Raw genomic sequence first — 16,101 nt, 5'->3', positions numbered from 1 at the left:
CTCTTGAGCTCCTTGGAGCAGGAGACATCTTTTTTATCTTGTCAAAAACCCTGTAAATGATTATAGTATGGTAGGTGGATCAGTGACTATTGAGGATCTTTCAATCTAGAGGAGCAGAAATGCTACTTTTTAAAAGATTTATTTAGTAACTACTATAAAGATGTTGAGGACAGTTTTATGTTTTGCTATGAGTCATTGTTAATATCAGAAGGTACTGATTATGAGCTCTGATTACACTACGTGTGGTATGAGATACCTTAGAGATACACCTGGTTTTATCTAGCAATTCCCAACGCTGGTTTTTGGTTACCTTATGAAGATTTTATCTTCTTGAGCTATTGTAACATTCACAAAATGCTAATTCTCATTTATTTAAAGACTCTTACCTAAATACCTGCTATCAACTGAGGTACTAGGGTACAAATGTATTACAGGTGTGCCAAACTATTCCTTTCAGGAGATGGTGAGGTAGCATGGGGTGTGGGACCACTGAGCCTTACAGCCCGCTGGCTCTTCTTACCCCTAAATATCCCTGACCATTTTGCCTAGTATTCCATACAAATTTTTTGCGTGTGAAGGTTTATTTATTTAGTTCTCCCCCCTCCCTCGTCTGCTCTCTCTGTCCATTCGCTGTGTGTTCTCTATCTGCTTGTATTTTCATTAGGTGACTCCGGGAATGGATCCTGGGATCTTCTGGAGTGGGAGAAAGATGATCATTCTCTTGTGCCACCTCAGTTCCCTGGTTTTGCTAAGTCTCTTATTGTCTCTCCTCTGTGTCTCTTTTTCTTGCGTCATCTTGCTGTGTCAGCTCTCTCGTTGGCCGTCACTCCTGTGTGGGGTGGTACTCCCGTGTGGGCTGGCAGTCTGCTGCATGGGCCAGCTCGCTGCGTGGGCCAGCTTGCCTTCACCAGGAGGCCCTGGGTTTTCAATCCTGGACCGCCTATATGGTAGACAGGAGCCCAATTGCTTGAACCACATCCACATCCCCCCATACAAATTTTTATCTTTTCTGTGTGTGTCATGATGTGAGAAAAGTTGGGAAGCACTGTCCTAAAGGTGAGTTTTACTTATTGTGAATAACTGAGGTTAGAAATGGAGGAATGGTTGGAAAGAAATCTAATCCTAATATTTTTAAAGACGTGTAAAGCCATGAGAGTCCATAAAATGAAAAATAGTGAGCTTGATGATCACTGGGAAGATTCTAGAATGGATTTGGAAGGAATGGTTGGTAAGCACAGAGAAATGAAGTAGTTATATTTTGGCATCAGTTCTAAGAGCGAATTACCATCTCTTGTTTTTTTTTTTCTAAGTTACTAGGTCAGGGGAATATGATGTCAGTAAGGCATTTGGCGGAATTTCTTATGATTTTCCTGTTGTTTATAGAAATATAGTTTGGATTCTAGAATAATTAAGTTAGAATCGCTGTTTGGTCGAACAAACATATAAATATATGCAAAGGGTGGGTACAGATTAATGAATGCCACCTTAGAGAGAGATTTCTACATGACCTACAGTAGGACTTTGCCTTCTATATTCTTCTTTCCAGTGTTTTATTAACTAATTTACCATATAAGGAGGAATGTTGAAAACATTTATGAATGACTAAACGAGGAGGGATAGTGAATATATACAAAAAAGATCTATGACCAGAGACAAAGGCCAGTTCTTATAAGACTGTGAGCTCTGTTGAGGGCAGGGTAGGTCTTTTTTGCTCAACATTGTATTTACAGCTCCACCACAGTGTCTGGTGTGTAATCATTTATGGTGAATAAATTAATGTAATTGAATAAAATATTTGTTTCAATCATTTGTTCTCAGATTATCTTCCAGTCCTTCTGCCCTTCTTGAGAGTTGATGAGACTGTATGTCATTAATTTTGTGTGTGTATGGCTTTTCTTTTGTTGTAAATGACTTTTTTTTAGAAGGAATTTTTGAGGACATATCATCTATGCCCTTAAAGAATTTATATTCTTAATAAAAGGAAATTGACACTTTGGGGGAAGAGCCTTCTTTCTTGTAAAAATATTTTTGAATAAATAGGGCTTCCTTTATCCTTACTTAATAGGTCAGTGTGATAAGTTCCAAGTTTAATGACTAGGAATGTTTGAATTTAGCCCAGTAAAGCACTGATTTAGCTATTGACTATTTTTATATTACATCTGCACTATTTGAATTATGGTTACCTTCTTTGGATATAAATGAATATTTCTGAAGTACTGGAAAAGGGATTTTATTTAAGTTGGGAGTTGTAGACTCAGGTTTTATCAGGACTTGGTAACCGAAAGAGGTAGGATGAACGGTACATTCTTGTAGGTTGGTGTGAACTCTTAATTTGTCATAGTTTTTGGCACTACTTATTGTCTTCTCAATAAGAAAATTACTGTTGGTTTTAAGAAAAGAAACTTCTAAGTTTTCTCTAATTTGCAACTAATATTAGTTGTAACACTTGGGACTGGTGAGGACTATGGCAAATTGGAAAGGGTCTCCCCTGTGTAAGCTTGTCTAAACTCCTAGTCAGTGCTAGTAGCAGGACTGTGGACCCAGTGTTTCTAATTCTGAGTTTTTTCAAGAGCAGCATAAAATCTAGATTTATGAGCACCCTCTGCATTTTTAATATTCTTTTATTCAACATAGAGCAAAATGTGTATTAGGAACTCTTCTGAGGAGCTTGAAAACCTCAATGACCACAACAAAGATTCTCCCTTCCTGGACCCTTTATTCTAGTCAGGGAGGAAAACAACAAACTATAAAGTTTATATATTATTTTAGAAGATGAATTCTGTGGAAAAAAGAAAAAGAACAGGGTAAGGGGGATGGGTCGCAGGTGAGACAGGCAGTGGGCTGCGGCATTTAGTAGGATGATTACGATCAGCTCATTGGCAATGTGTGATTTGAAGAGCAACTTGGAGGAGGTGAGGGCCTTTCCCAAATGACATCTGGGAGAAGAGTGTGCCAGGTAGAGGATGCCTGAGCACCTGGGCCTGGAGGCATAGTGTAGCTGAGTGGATGAGCCAGGGGATGGTTCCTACAGGACCTCGGAGGCCACCGCAAGGACTTGGGCTTTTACTCTGAATGAAGTGGGCCTTCAGTGCAGGGTGCTAATTTAGAGGAGTGGTGCTGCGTTGAGAATATTCTGCTGGGGACAAGCATAATCTAGGTGAGAAACAGTGGTGGCTGGGACCAGGATCCAAGGGATGAAGAGTCTACATCTTGAAGGTAGAATCAGAATGATCTGACAGAATGGATGTAGGATGTGAGGAAGAGATGTTTTTATTGTTGTTGTCATTTTTACCATCTTCTGATTTAATTGGTAAACATTTTCCATGTTGTGTCATTTACATAATTCATTTTCTAAACATTGTTTTGTGATAAATTGTGTAAGTGTAAATGAAGTTATTTCTTCTTTGTTTGATTTCCAACTGCATTTGTTACTTCACTTGTGTGGTTCTTGAGCCATCTCATGAGATGGGAGTCCCCTTCTCCTTGGTACATGCACTAGGGGATCCTCAAGAGCAGACAGAGTACCTGTTCCTTCAGCCTGTTCAGATGAATGTACATTTATGGAGTAGTTGTTTCCCTGAGACTGCTTTGTGCCGGGGATATAACAAATAAGATAAGGCCCTTAACCTTGACCTCAAAGCTTAATTATGTTGCTATAATGTAATGCTAATGCCGGTAGGGGCAAAATGCTATGAGAACCAAAATGAGGGGGCTCTGAAATTCTGCCTATCAGGGGAATCCTTTTGGAAAATCTCTCCAAGGACGTGTGGCTTGCCCTAGATCTAGGCTGAAAAACGAGTTGCTGGTTTTCTACAGGGAGGCAAAGAGGTAGTGATCAGTCGCCCTATTAAAGAAGAATATTTCAGACTGTTTATTTTAAAAATTGGCTATCACAGCGGAGCACTCTGGAATCTTTTGGTAAACATACTTTAATAACTCCTGGTAGGACTCTTCTTAACAGTACTCTTCAATAATTGACATTAACAAGGCATTCTTTTAGCAGGACAGTCTAAATTGGAATCAAGGCCAGCACCTTCCCCAAGTCTTGGGATATTTATGCTCAAAGTAGCAATTTTAACTCAAAATTTTCACAGGAAAGCAAGTTTAAATGTCAGTAGAAAGGGAGGGAAGTGTTAAGAAGACATTTGAATTTTATGTAATCTATGTATCTTTTACAAATAAATAAAAAAAGTATATTTAAAGAAAGACATTTGAGCCTCAAGTTTGTATTCCAAATTACTAGATATTTAAGATCAAGGAAAGGATATAACCAGTATACTTTAAGGGTTTAATATGAGTTGTAAATTTTTTTTTAAAGTTGTAGCTTTTTAGATGTTCCAATCTGCTAGAAAATCTATATTTGTGGAGTGTCCTGTTTTTGAACTGGATAAACAAGGCTTTATTTAATAACACGTTTTACTATATTTGCTGAATAACAAAATGTGTCTTGCAATTTGTCCATGCTTCATTTCTAATAGAAGTATTTTTCTTCTAGGTTCAAAAGATGTTGTGATAAAGGCACAGGTTTTAGCTGGTGGTAGAGGTAAAGGGACATTTGAAAGTGGCCTCAAAGGAGGAGTGAAGATAATTTTCTCGTAAGTTATATTTTTTAAAGAAAAATTGTTGTTATTGAAGAATAAAACATCTTGTGAAAGATGCCTTTTTTATTAAATTAGTGAAAATACTGAGATTTAAATGCTAGATGAGATAAAATTTTGTCTATGATGTGGACTTTTTTCCCTCAGTTGGAGGAGAGAAGTTTACTTTTTTTTTTATTATTTCAGTCCAGAAGAAGCAATGGCTGTTTCCTCATAAATGATTGGAAAAAAGTTGATTACCAAACAAACAGGAGTAAAGGGCAGAATATGCAATCAAGTATTGGTCTGTGAGCGAAAATATCCCAGGAGAGAATACTACTTTGCAATAACAATGGAAAGGTCATTTCAAGTGAGTATTTATAAACGTGATACATTTCGTATAAGTTTATTGCATTCAGTTTTGAAAGTTGATGATTGTTTTTTGTAGGGGAAAGATAAAAAAAATACCAACAATTATTTGTATATATCAAGGGCATGATATTTATATTGTTAAAAAAAATACAGTATGATTGATACCATACAGTTTGATTTAAAATATGGGGAAATAAAAAAAAAAGCTATAGACAAAATCCTATTTTAAAATTTCCACATCTGTTTCCCAAGAACAACAGGAATCCTCTCTGCTTTGTCTATAGATTCCATAGAAAGAAAAAATAATTTCTAGCGTGGTATAATATTCTAACCGAGGAGAAAATCTCTGAACCCAGTAAGTGAATGTATATTGATTGCTTTATCTTTTTCTTTTTCAAACTCCTGTTACTTTTTATAATTTGGGGTTTGTTTTGCTAGATGATTTGGTACTTGGTAAGGTGAAGGGCGATGTTTAGTGGCAAACAGTATGGCTTTAAGGAGCATAACTGTAGCTCTGCTTTGTTCTCTTTGTGACCTCTGGAATGCATAAGATCAAGTGAAGAGAAAGTCCTTTCATAGATCTGGTGCTTGGAAAGAGCATTGTTAACCTTTTTATACTATATTAATCTAGGTTTTTTAGAGCATTATTGAGGTACTGCGAGGAGAATCTGTGTTTTGAAGGGAGCTGAGAACCTATTTGGAAACCTTAAAAAAGGATTTGATATAGAATATTATTGTGTAGAATTTAGAGAATTTAAGGGTCATGAAAATAGCTCTTTTACATAAAACAGCTTATTAAAAATTGTTGTATTCTGTATTGTGATTTTTTTCATAAAATTAATTAAATCTAATAGTGTTTGAGTGGTGTTGAGTATCTATTGCAACTTTTACTTTTTATAAGAAAGTATTCTTAAGGTCTAACACTAGATGGTAGTATAAACCCATTCAGAGTATAAGATAAGCATTGCTTTGTTTTTAAGTGATGTCTATTTCTATAGATTTCCCTATATAGTAGAATTTAGTTTTGTAAGTTATTTTAGGGACCTCAGGAAGATAACCTTGTAATTTTCAGAAATTATAATTTTAGATATTTTTGCTACATTTTCTTTTTCCTTTTAGTTAACATTAAATGTCAACTTATATAATTTTGCTAGTTTTTTAAAAACTTTTTTTGTTACATATATAACTACAAAATCCCATTTTGACCACTTTCTAATGTACAGCTCCATAGTTTTATAGTTATGTTTTTACTTTTTGTTATAGCTAGAAATAAGGTTATGTACCTGGACAAACTGAGATATGAGTTTAAAATGTTGCCCATCCAGAGTAGCTCATCTTGACTGGAGTAAATGGAGCAAACCAATCATTTATTATTAAGTATATATTAAAGCATTAGGGAAAAGGATGAAATTTGAGTTCATTTTAAGAACTTGAATTTTCAGAGAACTATTTGAGTCTTGTTTAGGGAAATTTTTTTTTAAATTACAAAAGTAATATATGGTTGTAATGATTCAGACTAAAAATAATACAATACTAGTAAAATCATTTGGTTAAAAGCATTGTAAGTATTCCTTGAGGTTATCACATTAGACCAATGTGGAATCGGTTGTGTTACTTTTTGGGGTCTGGGCAACTGTAGCAGTTCGATGTAGTTGATGAATTCCAAAAGAAATATTAGATTATGTTTGTAATCTGATCTGTGCCTGGGCATGATTGACTTATGATTAGAGTGTGGAGTCCCCACCCAGTCTCCCCCCCTTGGTGGGTGGGGACTCACAGATAAAAGGCATGGCAAAGGACAGAGTTGAAGCTTTTGATGCAAGGGTTTCTGATGTTGGAGTTTTGATATTGGACTTTGATGCTGAAGACTTAAGCTGGAGCCTTGGGAAGTAAGCTCACAGAGGAAAGAGAAGCCAGCCCCAGGAAGAAAGGAACCTTGAACCCAGAGAAAAGCAAGCCCCAGGAACGTAGGAACCCAGGAAGCCTGAACCCTTGGAGATGCTGGCAGCCAGCTTGCTCCAAATAGACCTTGGTGAGGGAAGTAACTTATGCTTTATGGCCTGGTATCTGTAGGCTCCTACCCCAAATAAATATCCTTTATAAAAACCAGCCAATTTCTGGTATTTTGCACCAGCACCCCTTTGGCTGACTAATATAGCAACTTTTATGGAATCCCTATGAACAGTAAGGCCTTCCTGTTCAAACAACAACAAAATAAACTATTTAAACTAAAATGAAAGGAGCATTTTAGTTTGAATTAAAATCCTACAGATAGGAGTTGACTGATAGTTAAACATTGCTTTTGTTATTGATATGTTTTTAGGAGGTAAATTGTAGGTTTTTCCAGGTTTTCTTTAGTATTTATCACATCATGTTGCCTTGGCAGATATTTACCACTGAATTGGTGTGCCAAAAAATCAATTTAAGTACCCATTCTCTATTTGGCACTTTTGTTAAATCAGATTTCTTAACATTTACCCAAGTGCCTGTTGTGTATTTTTGGGCTGAGACAAATCCAATTTAGCAAATCACATTTGCTACTTTACTGTTTTTCTAGTAAAACATTGCAGTCTGCTGAGAGTGAGTCCTGCATTTAACTGTGTCATTTTGTACTTTGCCTGGAGTAGATATGAAATGTGCTGCAAGAATTTCAAACTTTATTTTCAAAGAGATCCTTTATTTTAGTAAGAGGCTGCTTTGTCTTATAATTTTAAATTGATTTCTATTTTAAGCCAAAACCTTTTTTAAGACCAGGCCAAGAAAAAGGGATTTACTTGAAATTCCGGTTACTTATTAGAAATTAAATTGTCTTGAAAGTTTATCACTTAAGGTTAAAAGTTAAACCAAATCATTTTAACAGGAAACAGCTATTCATTATGCAGTAATGACCAAACATAAAACTATAGTCAATGTTTTTTTTTTTAAGTACCAGGGGCTGGGGGTTAAACCTGGACCTTGCATATGGGAAGCCGATGCTCAACCACACTGGTGTCCCTGAGTTGGCCCCTTCATTTGTCTTGCTTGTTGTTTGTCCTTGTTTTTTTTCAGGAGGCCCCAGTAACCGAATCCAGGATGTCCCGTATGGGAGATGGGCGCTCAACCACGTGAGCCACATCCACTCCTGGTAGTCAGTGTTTGAACTGACCTCCATTTACCCCATTTAAATTGGTTCCTTTCTGATTGCACATGGAATTAATACAAATAGAGACTTTTACTTTCTTTTATTTATTATTATTTCACATGTATTATATTTATACCATTTTTCCTAACTTGCAGCCAACTGTTGGAGTATTACTTTAGTGAGAATGTAATATTATCTTTTTTACCCCCTTTTCCCTTCTTTCCTCTGCTTCCTTCTTTGTAGCTCATTTCTCTTATCAGTAGGTACAAAAAGAAAAGACAAGTAAAACTAAATTAAAATATCCAAATGCTTTAAAGGTTTGTTGGTCTCTATCTCTTTTGTTGACTAAAATTATATTTTGTGGTTATCTGTGGACTGAATTTGTCTTTTTTTTCTTTTTTAACCTCAATAGCATTGAAATAGTCCAATAGGTTTTTTGTATCTGATTTTCCCCCCTGCTCTTTAGATCTTCATAAAAGCTTATAATTATTAACTGCTCTGCTAAGGAGGAAATGAAGAATACCATTTCATTTGAAATTTCTAGAGGAATTTAAAATTAGACTATAATATCAAACATTTCTCTTTACTCAGGCTTGCTAGTATTCTGTCCTTTAGTCTCAGAAGTTACAATGAACTCTTTTATTATAAACTTTTTTAGTGTATTGAAATCCAATCACACTGTACAAAATAAAAAGATGCAAAGATATATAGGGAGATATAAATCTCCCTCTTAACGTGTTCCTCTTCCTCGGCTAGGCAGTTTTTTCCTTGGAGACAGGGTTTGTTTTTTTTTTTAAATTGCCCCCCTGACCTTTGTAGCTTGCTTGCTATCTACTCTCTGTCCATTCGCTGTGCATTCTTCTGTGGGTCTGTATTTAATTTTCTTTATTTTCCTCCTCCCCTTGTGGCTTGCTTGTCTGCTCTCTGTGTCCATTCGCTGCGCGCTCTTCTGTGTTTTTACTTGTCTCCCTTTTTGTTGTGTCACCTTGCTGAGTTGGCTCTCCGCGGTGCTCGTGGGCTGGTGGCACTCTGTGGTGCCTATGGGCCGATGGCTCTCCATGGCGTGCAGGTGAGCCTGCCTTCACAGGAGGACTGGGATGCGAACCCAGGGCCTCCCATATGGTAAACAGGAGCCCAACTGATTGAGCCACAGCCACTTCCTGTAAGGTTCTTTTTAAAAAATATTTAAAAACAAAAACAAAAATGCTAAACTCTTTTAAAAAGTAATAGAGGGAAGCGGATGTGGCTCACACAGTTGGGTGCCCACCTACCACATGAGAGGTCCTGGTGCCTCCTAAAGAACAGGAGCAAGACAGTAAGCTGGCGTGATGGGCTGGCATGGCAAGCTGATGCAACAAGGGAGATGATGCAACAAAATGATGCAATGAGGAAACACAATGAGAGACACAAGTAGGGAGCAGAGGTGGCTCAAATGATTGGGTGCCTCCCTTCCACGTGGGAGGTCCTGGGTTTGGTTTCTGGTACCACCTAAAAAGAAGATGAGCAAACACAGAGAGCAGATGGCTAGTGCAAACTATGAAGTGTAGGAAGAAATAAATAAAATCTTTTTAAAAAAGTAATAGATTATTATGTTTTGTTTTCTCTGGCTGTTGCCTTATTTTAAGGATTTGAGGGACTATTTTGCTATGCAAACAGTGGGGAATGCAAAAATATACTTTTAATTATACCTTAGAATGAGTTTGTTACTGAAACATTAGGTGCCTGGATAGAAAAGTGAAATTAGTCTTTTGATTTTATTTTATTATTATTATTATTATTTATTTTTAAAGATTTATTTTTTATTTATTTCTCTCCCCTTCTACACCCTCTTTTGCCCCGCCCCCCCCCCAGTTGTCTGCTCTCTGTGTCCGTTTGCTGGGTGTTCTTCTGTGTCTGCTTATATCCTTGTCAGCCACACTGGGAATCTATGTCTCTTTTTGTTGCATCATTTTGCTGCGTTAGCTCTCTCTGTGTGTGGCACCACTCCTTGGCAGGCTGCACTTTTGTTGTGCTGGGTGGCTCTCCTTACGGGGCGCATTCCTTGCGTGTGGGGCTCTCCTACGCGAGGGACACCCCTGGATGGCATGGCAGTCATTGTGCGCATCAGCTCTGCGCGGAGGCCAGCTCATCACACGGGTCAGGAGGCCCTGGGTTTGAACCCTGGACCTCCCATGTGGTAGACATATGCTCTATCTGTTGAGCCAAATCCGCTTCCCTTATTATTATTTTTAATGGAAGTTACTTTTGTTCTGGGTAAGAGTAATATATTTATTTGAAAACATTTGTTTTAGAAAATAAAAGTCATATCATTTAATGTTTTTTTCCCACTGTTTTATTTGTTTGAGTGTGAGTCCGCATTTAAATATACTCGTTTGAGTGTGAGTCTACATTTAAATATACTTTGTGTTTATTCTCTGTTTGTTTTTTTACAGTCTAGGACTTTGTATCATTTTCCCCCACAAATACTACTGATGTGTTTTTCCTATGTTATTAAGTATTTGGTAATATAATTTTAATAGTGATACAGATTTTATGGATGTCACAATTTCCAATTTCCAATTTATTTTTGCATGTTAAGATTTTTCCATTTTCGTGCGTAAATTATCAAGTCTGTAAGGTAATTTGCTTTAAAATTGTTTCTTGATTGAATTTGGAGGAGTCTGGAAAGTTAATGACTCAAGTATTTAGTATTTGTATCTTACCTTCCTGTATTGTTCAAGGTAATAGCTAGAACTGTTCTTTCAAGTTAGGTATTTTAGTTTCCTAGGCTGCTCAAAGCAAATACCATGAAAAGGGGTGGGTTAAACAATGGGAATCTATTTGCTCATGTTTAGAGTCCAGGAGAATGTCCAAATCAAGGCATCGTCAAGGCTCTGCTTTCTTCTTTAAGAATGTCTGGGTGCTCCTGGGCTCCTCTGTCACATGGCAAGGCACATGGCAGTGTCTCCTGGTGTCTCCCCTCTCTTCCAGGCTTTGTTGATCTTGGCTTCATGCCTCCTGTGGCTTTCTCTCTTTCTGTCTGAATTTCATTCTCTCATAAAGGACTCCAGTGATAGGACTGAGGAACATCCTGATTGAGGTGAGCCACAGCTAAACTGAAGTAGCCTCATCCAAAGGCCCTACTTACAATGGGTTCACACCCACAGGAATGGATTACATTGAAGAACATGTTTTTCTGGGGTATGTACAACTTCGAACCACCACAGTAGATAACTTTATTTTTTTACTGACTTACAATAGGGCTGGGGCTTAGAAAATCTAGACTATCCCTTTCAAATATTGGTAATCTGTTTTCATGATTTTCTAACTTTTATGCTTTATTTTTGTTGTCTTTTTGGTGCATCACTTTTCCACGTGGGCGCGTGGGGGCCTGCTCCCCACAGGCTGCAGCGTCTGCTGGCTTGTGGCATCTGCTTGTTTAGTTGTCTGCTCGTTGTGACAGGTGTGGCATTAGGTCGTGCAGCGGGTGCGGTGTCTGCTTTGTTGCAGTGGGTGTGGCGTCTGCTTGTCTTCTTTAGGAGGGACCTGAACCCGGGACCTCCTGTGTGGAAGGTGGGGTGAGCCACATCCGCTTCACTAGTCTATACTCTTTTTTTCCCCTTATCTGGTTGTGTCACTGTCTTTTTGGTGTGTTGCTTTGCTGCGTGGGGGCCTGTGCCTCATGGTGCAGGTCTGGGATGCCTTTTTTCTTATTTTTTTACCAGGAGGTCCTGGGGCTCAAACCCAGGTCCTCCTTATGGTAAACTGGAGCTCAATTGCTTGAGCCGCAGCCACTTCCCAGTTATGCTTTTTATTATCAATCAATCTATTCAGTGTAAGTTTTTGGATATATTTTTAGTGTTGTTCCCTCTCAGGTGAGCAATTGTCTTCCTCTTCCTTTTTTACTTCTTTCCCATTGTTGTTTCATTTGAACATTTATAAGGGGATACAGTGCTGGAGATACAAAGAGAAATCCTCTAGGAAGTTTTTAATTAGGGCTGTGGAGTGGTAAATGCATAAATCTGATAGTGCACATAGGTAGGCTTTAACATTTTCTTGACTGTTCCAAAATAAAATTTCGAATGTTTTTTTCTCCTGCCAGGGTCCTGTCTTAATAGGAAGTTCTCAAGGTGGTGTCAACATTGAAGATGTTGCTGCTGAGACTCCAGAGGCAATAGTGAAAGAACCTATTGATATTGTAGAAGGCATCAAAAAGGAACAAGCAGTGAGGGTATGTTGTATTTGAGAAATGTCTAGCCTGTGGTTGGATGCTATCAAGAGTGTCAATATATGTTAATATCTTATTCGGAAAAAAAAATTCTTTTGGAATATCTACATTTATTTTTTTTCTATATTCTCCAAAAGTATTTCAGTATGTATCTTTAAAAGGTGAGGATTCCTTTAAAATAGTCTCAATACCATTACCGTACCTAGTAATAGTAACAATAGTTCATTAATATCATCACGTACCCAGTCGTTCAAATTTCCCTAATGTCTCAAATTATTTTTTCTTTTATAGTTTGAATCAGGATTCATCGAGGGCCCATTCATTGCTATTGTTTAATGTTTGCCATAAACCTTTTTCTGATTTCTAGGTTCCTCCTCCCTTGTTTCCCCTTTTTGCTTTCCGTTTATTTATTCAAGAAACTGGTATGTTTGTCCTGTGTCATTTCTCATGGTCTGAATGTACCCCCATGGTGGCATTTAACACGTTCCTGCATCCTTTCTATTTCTGTAAATTGTATGGAATGGAACTTTTGACGGGGCAAAAAATTAATACATACTTATACTGGAGGTTAGGACATATACATAGTATTGCTCATGTGATGTGACTGTAAAGCAATGAGTAATTCTGTGTGGATTACAGAAGTGCAAAAGGGGAATCTTGGCAGAAGATACGGCAGAGTACTTCCGAGGTCAGGTGCTCAGCCCTGTGCCCAGTGGCTGTGGGGACCCCTTGAACTTGCTCTCTTCTTCACCACCAAAACCCTGTAAGAGTCTTGTTGTCCTTGGCCTGGAGGCCTGCAGGAACTCCAGAACACATGTGCCTGTGTCCACTCCCCACCCAGCACCTACTCCACATTGCCATCAGAGCAGCTTGCCCCTGCTTAAGTCTCTTCCTCTCACAGTCCTTCTGGGGGCAGGGTGGGGGCACCGAGAGTGTGGGAAAGCTCCCCAGGTGCCTCTGAAGCGCAGGCAGCTTTGAGAATCACTGATTTACAAAGGTCAAGCCAACTGCTTAGGCTACATTAGAAGATACTTTATAACCTGGTTTTGCTTTTTCCTTACTTCTCCAGCCTCATTTCCCTCTTTCTACTACACTTCACTAATAAGTTACTTGTAACCTCAAAACATTTTGCCTTTTCTATCTCAGTTCCTGTTTACCTTCTGACCAAAGTACTCATCCCTTCCCTTATATTACAACTCCTGTTGCCTCAGCTACACTTCTTGGGGTAGAAAATCCTCCTTAGCCCTCCCCGATAACAAATTATGTCATTTTGACATAGATGCGTAAATATTACATCCAGTAATAATGCTTAAGATGTTGCTTACCAAAAAAAACAAGAGTCAGTCACCAACTGCTTCCACCTCATTACAACAGATTATTCAAAATTGGACCTGTTCAACATTTATTTAGCACTTAGTATACGTCTCACACCCTGCAACGTTCTGGAGATCTGGCCTCTGTCATTGGGAGGCTCACAGTCTATCTGGAAAGATAGGCAATAGAAATGCTTTGCTTTGTTTATTGAAGGAAGTAGAAAAAGATGGCATACAAAATAACTTTAATGCATTTTAACACATAATTTTCAAATCTATTATAATTGGGAGGCTTTTATTAATTGTCAGATGTAATGACTGAAATGAGTTTATGAAGTCTTTTGCTCTATACACAGGTTCATGTAGGAATTGTGGATGCAAATATTAAAATAAATGAAGTCAAGAGTTTCAAATGAATTGAGCAAGTGTAGGACCAAGAAAAGAAGAGAATATAAATTTAGGTTACCATGTTTATTATTCAAGGTTCAATAGCTTTAATTTAGATGTTTCCCTAAGCATTTATTTAATCTGAATTCTTCAGTCACACTTGTGATAATGAGAAAGTAAATCATATGTTGCTTCCTCAAGGGAGTCATCCTGGATTCCCAGCATGAATAAAGCAACTTTATTTGCACAGCAGGATGTCCCAGAAAACTTTAAAACTCACTGAGGAGAGCTAGGCCTTTTTAACTATGTAATGTCTGCACCGCCAATTCACATTTCCACCCTGAAAGGATCACAAACTAAGAAAGTCTCCTTTAACAAATTCTTTGGTCTTATTTCTCTGACTTCTTGGGCATTTGTAACTAATTTAAAGTATTAGGATATATTCCTGAATATTCTATAGCAGCCGTCAAATTCTGACTTTGATGTTTATTCATAAAAGAAACTTTCTAATAAGCTCTAATGCTTTGCATTACTACAGTGGTATGTGTAAATCCACACTTTCCTGGGTTTAGGATGCTAGCTGAAAGTAGAAAGCCAGCTGTTAAATGTCGTGTCCTGGATCCTTGCATGTGATATGGAAACCAGGGTCAGCGTGTTCTGGAAAAGTACTCAGAGCTGCCACAAAATTGTAGCCTCAAAGAAAATCGTAGTTTGGGTACCTTAACTTTTGGCCAGTTTGCAATAAAATGGTGTCATATTTTCTCTGTCAAGAAAGCCGCAGATGCTGTATCCTGGCCGCAGGACTTACTACAAGTCATTTCCAGTCAATTACATGTAGTTGGTTGCTTTCATCTGTGGAGTTGCCTCCACCTGAGGAAAACACCTCCATTTCCTGGACACCAGATTTGTGGAACCAGCTTCACTTTGTAGGGGGGCCAGTGTGTCCTCTCAGGGCTCACCCCAACCCTCCATGGTGCTCTCCGGCTCCTCACAGGCCCAGGCCTGGAGCCTGGGGCCTCCTACTCCCAAGGTGCCTTCCTTCTCGCCCGCGGGGCCCAGGAGCTGGGGGGCCCTGGGAGCCCAGGGGACTCTGCCAGCTTCCCTTGGAGAAGGTGAAGGGCATGAGGGGGCCTCCGCCTGGTGCCACCAGAGGGTGCAGCAGAGCCCAAAGACGCACACTGAGCTCTCCAGGCCCCAAGGGGGCGCTGCTGGGCGAGGCCGAGCAGGGGCCCTTCTGCAGGAGCTGAGCGGCTCTGCGGGGCTGCATGACCACCTGGGGCCATGAGGACCAGCCTCTGTGCAGGACGAGGAGCCCAGGACGGCGTCTTCTGTAGCCAGGAAGCGGCTGCGGCGCTGCCAGGGGTTGGGGTGGCCCAGGACTGTGACCACCCCAGGGAGCAGAGGCCTTGGGGACCAGCCCAGGTGCTCCCAGGCAGCTGCTGGCAGCCAGGGCTCCTCCCACTGCAGAGCAGAGGCTCCTCCCTCAGGCTCCTTGCGCTCCAGGGCAGCTGCTCTCCCAGCAGCCTTACCTTCCCACAGGCTCACCCTTCCCTGCCCCCGCAGCCCTCCCCTCCAGGTGCCCCTGCGTCTCTGACCCACCTCCGATCCTTGGAGACGTGGAACTCCCAGGAAGGGTCCCCTCCCCCCTGCTCTGTCATCCTTGCCTGCCTGTGCTGGAACCCACGGTTCCTGTCCCTCCTTCATTGTGACTTATCACCCTCATGATGTCGTGCATACCTTATGTCCTTTCATCATGGAGGAAAGCTTAAGCCTTTGCAGAACACGGTTGTTCCTGAAGATAATTTCTAAAGAACAGATAGAGAAGAGTTACACTCACGAGACAATCATTCCTTTCATTACCAAACTACCAATTTAATGCAAACCTAAAGTGGATTCCATGAGCATCTATCCAGAGTACCATTTTATTCTTAGACTTGTACACAGAACAGTCTCAAGTAATGCCCTTGTTGGAGCCAAGAGACAGAAGGACTTGCTTTCCACCATTCTTTCTTCTGTTTGAGCAACCATAAATCAAAGCAAAAATACTGCTCCATAAAAATTACAACACTGGCTTTTTTTTGAAATCTTAGTTCCCAGGAAGTGCCAAAAAGTTTTATGTATTTC

The 16,101-nt window shown here is 39.4% G+C and overlaps 1 protein-coding gene across 1 annotated transcript in view; it reads left to right on the top strand.

Moving 5' to 3' along the window:
• The window catches only part of LOC101443920 (succinate--CoA ligase [ADP-forming] subunit beta, mitochondrial-like), a 32,792-nt gene that overhangs the window by 11,461 nt on the left and 5,230 nt on the right, over positions 1 to 16,101 (top strand). Inside the window, 3 exon segments of the mRNA XM_071208288.1 lie at positions 4,496 to 4,595; positions 4,785 to 4,947; positions 12,152 to 12,280. Coding sequence (XP_071064389.1) covers positions 4,496 to 4,595; positions 4,785 to 4,947; positions 12,152 to 12,280 — 392 coding nt within the window.

Source organism: Dasypus novemcinctus, chromosome 15 (genome assembly GCF_030445035.2).
Source record: "Dasypus novemcinctus isolate mDasNov1 chromosome 15, mDasNov1.1.hap2, whole genome shotgun sequence".
Classification (NCBI taxonomy): Eukaryota; Metazoa; Chordata; class Mammalia; order Cingulata; family Dasypodidae; genus Dasypus; species Dasypus novemcinctus.
The sequence above is the reverse complement of the archived record's forward strand: the minus strand, read 5'-3'. Positions and strand labels throughout refer to the sequence as shown.